Source organism: Phyllostomus discolor, chromosome 13, assembly GCF_004126475.2.
Source record: "Phyllostomus discolor isolate MPI-MPIP mPhyDis1 chromosome 13, mPhyDis1.pri.v3, whole genome shotgun sequence".
Classification (NCBI taxonomy): domain Eukaryota; kingdom Metazoa; phylum Chordata; class Mammalia; order Chiroptera; family Phyllostomidae; genus Phyllostomus; species Phyllostomus discolor.
Genome location: NC_040915.2, coordinates 64,046,835 through 64,055,458, shown reverse-complemented (window position 1 = coordinate 64,055,458; position 8,624 = coordinate 64,046,835). Strand labels below are relative to the sequence as shown.

General features: G+C 54.4%; 1 protein-coding gene across 1 annotated transcript; it reads right to left on the bottom strand.

Annotated features, from left to right (window-relative positions):
- Positions 1-2,055, bottom strand: LOC114509092 (sperm acrosomal protein FSA-ACR.1-like). Its single transcript, XM_036014076.1, has 3 exons — positions 1,809-2,055; positions 906-1,034; positions 1-701 (listed from the first exon to the last, which is right to left on the bottom strand). Exons 1-3 carry the CDS (start codon positions 1,873-1,875, stop codon positions 556-558), a joined length of 342 nt encoding a protein of 113 aa, XP_035869969.1. The 5' UTR covers positions 1,876-2,055; the 3' UTR covers positions 1-555.
- Between the last annotated feature and the right edge of the window lie 6,569 nt (positions 2,056-8,624).

The window sequence follows — 8,624 nt, the reverse complement described above, 5'->3', positions numbered from 1 at the left end:
TTGGACAACCCCCCTGAGTCTCCTGACCGTCCGCACACCCTGAGTTTGGATGCAGCATCTGAGGCCGACATCCCATCTCTTTGCCTCAGGCCTTGGAGCCTCCTTGCACTTTGAGGCCGCTCTGCCCATCTGCCAGTTGCACACATTTTCCTGAGTTTTCCACTGACCCCTCACGCTCCTGACGTGTGGAATGGAGCCCATCCCATTTCCGGGCACATCCCAGTCCCTCCTGAGTGGGCAGGATTAGAAGTGAGGCAGCCAGGCAGCCAGAGAAATGCGAGGGCTGTGAGAGAGCAGGGAGTGCAGGGTGAGGAGGGCTGAGGGAGGTTTGCAGGTGTGCAGGATGCAGGGACCTGGAAGCAGGGGGAGCCGAGAGTGTCCAGTGTCCCCTGGGAAGGAGCCAGTGGCCAGGAGAAAGGCGAGGGGGGCTGGTGTGGAGGACAGAGCTGGGCGGGGCATGCCCCTGAGGTGCACACGGGGAGGGAGACAGGAGCAGAGGTGCCAGGGACAGGAGAGGGCGAGGGGACGCCACCCTGACAAAGGAGTCGGTTGTTTCTATCCCTGTCCTTTCCCTTGATATCTGTTGCAGAAATCTCGACCTTTACAACAAAAGACAGAAATCTTCAGGGTCTGATAATACCAGTGTGAAGGCAAACAGTAGTCCCAGCAGTCCAGTTCAGTGTGGTTGAGTCTCCACCCATCTGGGAAAGAAGGAAATCACGTTCAGGGCCAGAGGGCTGTGCCTGGAGCTCTTGAGAGAGAACCTGCTCCCACCCTGTCCACCATGGCTGGTCTCCAGACACAGGCACCCCTCGGCCAGGCACCCCTCGGCCTGGAGCACCCCCACGCCGTGTCCCAAGCCAGGGGTCTGCTCAGCACAGCCAAGCCTGGCTCAACAGCATTACCTCTCTCGGTGAAAATGAAGAAATCTCTGGTTCTGCATCCAGGGCCCTGCTCCATGGTGCAGTTGCTCTTCCCCCTCAAACAATGACCTCTCTTAAAATTGCTGCAGACCATGCACACTGTGGGTGGGGCTGTGGAAGACAGACCCCACGGCTGATCCCAGGAGAGAATGGGCTGAGACCAAGCTGGGCTGGGACCTAGAGGGCCGGGGACTTCGAGGGGAAGTATGACCCTGCACGCCTCCTCCTGCACGCTCTGCAAGCCCGGAAATGTTCCCTCCGGAGTATGTCCATTGATTCGTTAAGCATGTGAGACTTTGACAGAAGGTTCGTGGTCTGCCCTCACCTTGGTGCCAGAATGCAGGTCACAGTGAGAGCACCTGCCTCCAGCTGCCTGAAGCTAGAAATCTGTTCGAGTATCGTGGGATATAAGGACTGACCTGGCTCCAAAGTGGGGAGGTAGTCCCACAAAATTTCTACTCCCACCCTGAGAGACACTGGACGTTCAGACCTACCTAGTAATGACAGCTCACTTGCTGTGAAAGTATTGGTTCCAGCTGAGCCCTTCAGGGACCTGTTCCTGCTAACGCACTGCCCCTAGGCTGCTGCTCCACAGAGAGTCTAGAGCGACCACTGGCTCTGCCTCATAGGGCCGGCCATCTCAGACAGCCCCAAAGCCCTAGGAGAGAAGGGGTCCCAGCTCCAAACAGTCCCACAGGAGCAACAGACCCACTCTGACACCTTGGGCCTCAACCCTCTCCTGGTAGTAGTCGGGGTGGGACAGCACAGAGACACCTCAAACCCCAACTGGCCAGGTCATCTCACAGCCTCACCCTTGACCTCCCTCCCTCCCAAGCTGGTCAGAGCATCATCCCCAGAGTGCTCCCCCAACCTCCAGGGCCTCACCCAGTCCCTGGAAGAACACAGCAGGGAAGACTCCCAGCAGGAGCAGCAGCAGCAGGAGCTTGTCCATCTGGGTCCAGGTGGCGGGAGGTGCACCCGGGCTGGAGCGGGGCCGCACAGGCTGCCGTGTGTGTGGACGGGAGGGCCTGGGGGCCGCACTGAGCTGCTCCCGGGCTGTGGGCAGAAGCTTCCTCTTGCACACTTGCCAGTGGGTGTTTCACTGCCACGCAGGCCCAGGAAATGTTCCCACAGAGCCAAGTGCCCTGGATACCTCCAAGGACGGAGGCTGTGCTGGATGCCCCAGGAGCAGAGCTATCACGCATGACAGCTCCCCTTCACCACCCCCCGAGGACAAAGGTCTTTGTCATGCACAGCAGTTTCGGGAAAACTGTGGGTGCATGAACAAGCAATCCCATTTCTTGCCTGGTCCCCAAACTGAGTAATTTTCCTGAGTAACCCAGAGTCACCTTTACGTCCAGTGTGCATCCCCTAACAGTGATGGCTGAATTCCAGGGGTCTCACTGTTCCCCGAGACTCCATCACCCCATCATCTGTGTGCAAAAGAGGGGAGAGGAGGAGTAGAAATTATCCAAATTATCGGAGCTGCCAAGAGACAACTTTGTTCTTCAACAGCATTAATTTACAGAAGACATGCTGTTCTCTGCAAACTTGAAGAATGTCATAATAATGATGATACATAACATGTAACACGACAGCCCTGGCTGGTGTGGCTCAGTGGATTGAGCACCGGACTATGTGTGAAGGAAAGGGTTGCTGATTCGATTCCCAGTCAGGGCACCTGCCTGGGTTGCAGGCCAGGCTCCCCAGTAGGGGGCGCGCAAGAGGCAACCACATGTTGTTTCTCTCCCTCTCTTTCTTCCTCCCTTCCCTCTCTCTAAAAAATAAATAAATAGATCTTAAAAAATAACAGGCAACATGACAGTGGAAAGGGACGTATTATCACCAGGGAATCTAAGAAGAGAGTGGGAAAAAACAGAAATGACAATCTGGCCGAGTCTTCCCGTGGCAGTGCGCGCTCCACGAACATCCTCATGGTGTTCACTACGGATCCTGTCAGCACCGCGTGCCTGGTCTATCTAGGTTTCCAACAAAAAGCAAAACTCTTTGACAGATTTATGGGATGTGGACCCTCTAGGAAGGAAATGCCTGTGACCACTAGATAACCATAGCAAAATAAAGTCGAGACGGTGTCTGACACCACACATGAGCCATTTAGAGATGTCATCTGTTAAATCTATACCAGTAAAGGCCAAGGTCACCTCACAGAAGGACACAGTGCCCCAGACTCCTGGTTAGCCTTCCTTCATCCACTCTTCCTCGGGAAGTTTCTTAAACACCATCCTGTAGAGTCTGGACATCAGGCTGCACAGGGAGACACTTGTCATTTTATGTGACACAGTTGTGCTGGATGATACACGCATGTCCCCGAATGATGCATTGTGGACATTTTCTGACTTTGCAGGAGAAGAGGCGAAGGAGGCCCACCAGGAATTGAGAGCCTGCTAGAGATAATATATTAAATTTATCCTGAGCCCAAGAGGGCCTCTCTCCAGGTTTATAAAGCTGGGAGAGAAATAAGTGGCTTCTAATTCATGACTTGAGTCCAAGCTTACCTACTAAGTTATCCCTTTTTCTCCCAAGATGCCCTGGTCCAGAGAATGAATTACATGGTCCATCTACTCAGAGTCATTAGTCACGCTCTGTCTCCCAGCGTGGGAGCCTCCTTCCCGCAGCATCCAGACCGTGGGTGCCCAGGGCCGCCACAAGCTTCCAGGCCCATGCCCACCGCTACCGGATCTTCCAGTAGTGTCTGGGCTGAGACCCAGCCAGGGAGGGCCAGGCCAAAGCACAGCCTCGGGTATCCCAGATCTGGGTTTGAAGCCTGGGTCCAGCGTTTTAGAATTCTGAGGCCGTGGAAACTTGTATCCTTTCTGTACGTCTCAATTTCCTCTAGTAAGGAGAGATGATAGTGATTATACTTCAGTCATAGCTGGCAGCAATGAAAGAAAATACATATAGGTTTTTAGCACAATATCCAATATAGAATAAGGATATAATAAGTAATGGCTCAATTATTCACATTATTCTTCTTTTCAGTGTCAACAATTACGAATCTCCATTCAGGAAATTTGAACTTTAAACGGAGACTAGGAAACGGCAGAGGTTTACGCTCCGAGACAGCTCTTCCCTACCTGGGCAGTGGGGCGTCAGCCGTCCTGACTTCACTCTCCAGGCATGCGCGTGGACAAACACACCCCCTACCCCCAGACCCTCGTGCCCCTCCCCCAGGAGGGGGAGTGTGTCTGTCCTTGCGCAGTCCCTGACCGCCATCCCTACTGTATATCTCTCTCCTCCGCGCTCTACCCTGGGAGCCCCTGTCGTCCCTGGGCCCGCAACGAGCTGGTGCCGTGGCGAGAGAAAGGACGCTCCCTTAGGCAGCAACAGACAGGCCGCCCTCACCATCGCCTTCAGCGCTTCTCCGGTTACCACAATGATCACGCATCCTCTTACCATGCGTTCTTCTGTGGGTTTTGCTTAGTTTTCCTCAGTTACGCACAACGTATACACTGGTGGAAGAGCAGTGTATTCTGCAACGTCATTTATAAAACCCATATGTATCAACCAGGGGACCCCACCTCTAAAACTCTCCCACTGAGCTGGCTCCACTCACCCCTCCCGAGTAACGCCCTGCGGCCACTCGGCCACCGACAACGACCTCCGCTGCGCTCAGGGCATTTTTCACCCGGCACAGCTCAGCAGGCAAGACGTGTCCAGGAGGAGGTGAGTTCAGGGTATGGAAATAAAAGTAATGGAGCAGGAATAGTTTTGTATCTTGTAAAATAAGCTCTTTCCCTATGGTGCTTTCATTCTGTGTGTTTGGGTGGTTTCTGCTGTACGTTTGCTGTGTGTGTGACAGGTGCAGGCACATCCTGATTAAGGAAGGCGTGACAGCGGATGGACACCCTGGTTTAGATAGAATACAGAGTGAACACTTGCTGCTGCGACCACCCTGCCGTTATCGATGCAGATTCAGTCAGTGCGGAGAGGGCGGGGCTGCTAAGGTCCACATAACATCCTAGGCCCTGAGGCTGGGTGTCCGCCTTGCTGGCTGTCAGCCTTGGGCCAGAGGACTGGGGGAGAGGTGGTCGTCCAGGACACTGGACCCAGAGGACGTGGGTGTTTTAGCATGGGGGGCCCTGCTCTTGGGCCTGGGGCAATGGGATGTCCGGAGAGTTGAGGGTCAGACTGCTGAGTGGTCCAGCTGATCTGGCCGGGCATGGTCTCTGCCCATCGGGAGGCAACCTCAGGGGAACAGGTGGCGGCACCTGGCACACCCTCTGCCCTCGGAGGTATCCAGGGCGCTTGGCTCTGTGGGAACATTTCCTGGGCCTGCGTGGCAGTGAAACACCCACTGGCAAGTGTGCAAGAGGAAGCTTCTGCCCACAGCCCGGGAGCAGCTCAGTGCAGCCCCCAGGCCCTCCCATCCACACGCACGGCAGCCTGTGCGGCCCTGCTCCAGCCCGGGTGCACCTCCCGCCACCTGGACCCAGATGGACAAGCTCCTGCTGCTGCTGCTGCTCCTGCTGGGAGTCTTCCCTACTGTGTTCTTCCAGGGACTGGGTGAGGCCCTGGGCTAGCTGGGTGGGGGTGAGGACATGGAGGTTGGGGGAGCACTCTGGGGATGATGCTCTGACCAGCTTGGGAGGGAGGGAGGTCAAGGGTGAGGCTGTGAGATGACCTGGCCAGTTGGGGTTTGAGGTGTCTCTGTGCTGTCCCACCCCGACTACTACCAGGAGAGGGTTGAGGTCCCTGCCCAAGGTGTCAGAGTGGGTCTGTTGCTCCCGTGGGACTGTTTGGAGCTGGGGGCCCTTCTCTCTCTAGGGCTTTGGGGCTATCTGAGATGGCCGGCCCTATGAGGCAGAGCCAATGGTCGCTCTAGACTCTCTGTGGAGCAGCAGCCTAGGGGCAGTGCGTTAGCAGGAAGAGGCAATCGGGTGGCTTATTTTGAACAAATATTTTCACATGACTCCTTTCACTTAAATCTGTGTGTGCTTGGGACAACATTGGTGCTGGCTCAGAAATCTTGAAAACTAAAATCTGCCTCCTCACCTTCCAGCTGTGTAGAGAGGCCTTCTGCCCCATCTGCTCCCAGAGGGCCGGGCCCAGAGGGACTGGCCCCAGATGCTCTCCTGCAACCTGGCCGTGGCTCACAGCTGAGGGGAGAAGATGTCCTCCGTGAACCTCCCTACATTTTTTGTGCTTGTGCGCACAGGGCTGGTCCCAGGGAGAGTTCAGCCAAGCTCCTTGGGAACAATAACAAAGGAGACAGAAGCTCCTGGTGTTGCTTAGGTACAGGGTCGGAACTTCCACCTGCCCGGTTAGAACCCGAGTCTGTTCCCCTTGTCTCTGTTCCTCTCGTGTCTCACCTCCCAGGACCTCCCATGCCACCTGGTGGTAACATCTCATGTTCTCGTCCCAAGGTTTTTTTGAACAGCTTTCAGGAAACACGAGTTCACATACCATACAGTTCAGTCACACAGTGTACACAGTTATGTATCCCTAATGGATTTTGAGATCCCCCATCAGAGACTCCATTTCCTTAAATACCCAATGGAGTCATCTACTGGGGATATTTCCTGCCCCAAAGTGTGCGTGGGACAGGCGCTTAGAGTCACGCTTTGTCCCTAGACTCCAGAGTGCTCACGTGTCCTGGGACACCTTGGTCTCTGCCCATGCCACCCCAGGCTCAGCCTCCACGTCTGTCTGTCCACAGCTCCAGCCACGCTCTGTATGGTCTGCAAGGTTTTCAAGAAGGGCAAGTGTTTGGAAGGCGAAGGCAACTGCACCGCAGAGCAGGGCCCCGGATGCAGAACCAGGGATCTCTTCTTTTTCCACATCAGAGGTAATGCTGCCGGGCTGCCCCCTGACTTCAGACACTGTGGGGCTCTCCAGGCTGAGGAAGCCCTTGCTGAGAGGTGCCTGTGGCCGATGTCCGGAGACCACTGTGGCATTGAATGTGAATTCCTTCTCTTGCAGATGCGTGGCGCTACAACCACACTCAGTTAGACTGCTCGGATGAGTGTAAGGCTTGGAGGTTGTTTCGTGGAAACCTGAAGGTGTCGAGCTTTTGCTGTCAAGGTCAAGATTTCTGTAACATATATCGAGGAAAATCACGGCGGTGGACCTTGCCCTCTCAGTAACTGCTGACTCCTTTGTCAGGGTGGCGTCCCCTCGCCCTCTCCTGTCCCTGGCACCTCTGCTCCTGTCTCCCTCCCCACGTGCACCTCAGGGGCACGCCCCGCCCGGCTCTGTCCTCCACACCAGCCCCCCTCGCCTTTCTCCTGGCCACTGGCTCCTTCCTAGGGGACACTGGACACTCTCGGTTCCCCCTGCTTCCAGGCCCCGGCGTCCTGCACACCTGCAAACCTCCCTCAGCCCTCCTCACCCTGCACTCCCTGCTCTCTCACAGCCCTCGCATTTCTCTAGCTGCCTGGCTGCCTCACTTCTAATCCTGCCCACTCAGGAGGGACTGGGATGTGCCCGGAAATGGGATGGGCTCCATTCCACACGTCAGGAGCGTGAAGGGTCAGTGGAAAACTCAGGAAAAAGTGCGCAACTGGCAGATGGGCAGAGCGGCCTCAAAGTGCAAGGAGGCTCCAAGGCCTGAGGCAAAGAGCTGGGATGTTGGCCTCAGATGCTGCATCCAAACTCAGGGTGTGCGGACGGTCAGGAGACTCAGGGGGGCTGTCCAATGAGAGGGGAAGGGAGCGGGCTGGAAGGGTCACGGATCCTGGAGCCCACCAGCATGAAGCGGGGTGGAGGTCCCAGAGGCCACACGAGGCGTCAGAGGGAGGTCCCAGAGGCAAGGTGAGGAGTGCATGGAGCACGGCAGGAGGAAGTCGTGAGTGTGGGCACTGCTCCCGAGGAAGTGGGGAGGAACTGACAAAGTCAGTGTATCCTATAAGAAAAGTGAGTTTAATATGCTTTTAGGCAAAGTTTTACGTCTTCTCTTTAGCGTAAAATGCCTCTCTTATTAGGACTGCAAGAATACCTTTCACCGTCTTCTCGTCTTTCTCAATGTACCTTTCAGAGCATCTTTCCTGTTCTTTTGGCATCTTTTTTTTTTCCTTTAAATTACACTTCTGTCCTTGTCCCCTTCCTTCATTCTGTCCCCTTATCAGTCGTGATACAAAGATGGAGAATGTTATGATGATGTTAAATTACTCATGGAATATAATCTTACATTTCTTGTTTATAAATTCAAACAAAATAAGAGGAATATTTTGTTTCTCTTATAGCGACTAACAACAAATTCATTTTGTGTGGTTTTTATTTAGTTAATATTTCTTGGAACTCAAGAGATCCTTTTAAATATCTATTTTTCCTTTCAGCATGTCATATGTAATTACTTGTCATGGGGTCCCCCACCTAACACTGAGGGGAGATCGGGGATAAAGGGTAAGGCCGGTGGGGTTGGCCAGTGTGGGGCACCGTCCGAAGCAGGGCCTTGTCATTCAACCGCACCGTCAGGAATGACATCCCAATTTAAATGAGCTGGCTCATTGCTAAATATTGGATCAATGAAATATGAAAAACTCTACCAAGTTAGCTTCTGAAAATGCGTTGGTCAGGGGGAGGGCCCAGCAGAAGCCTGCCAAGCTCTAGAAAATGGATGGGTTGGAGGGAGGGCCCAGCACAGCCGGGGAAGGATTAGAAAAGAGATGGGTCAGTTTGTAAACCTGAGATGGTGTCATCAAAGCATAACAAAGCCCTTTCCCTCAGTAACGTGTGTTTGAG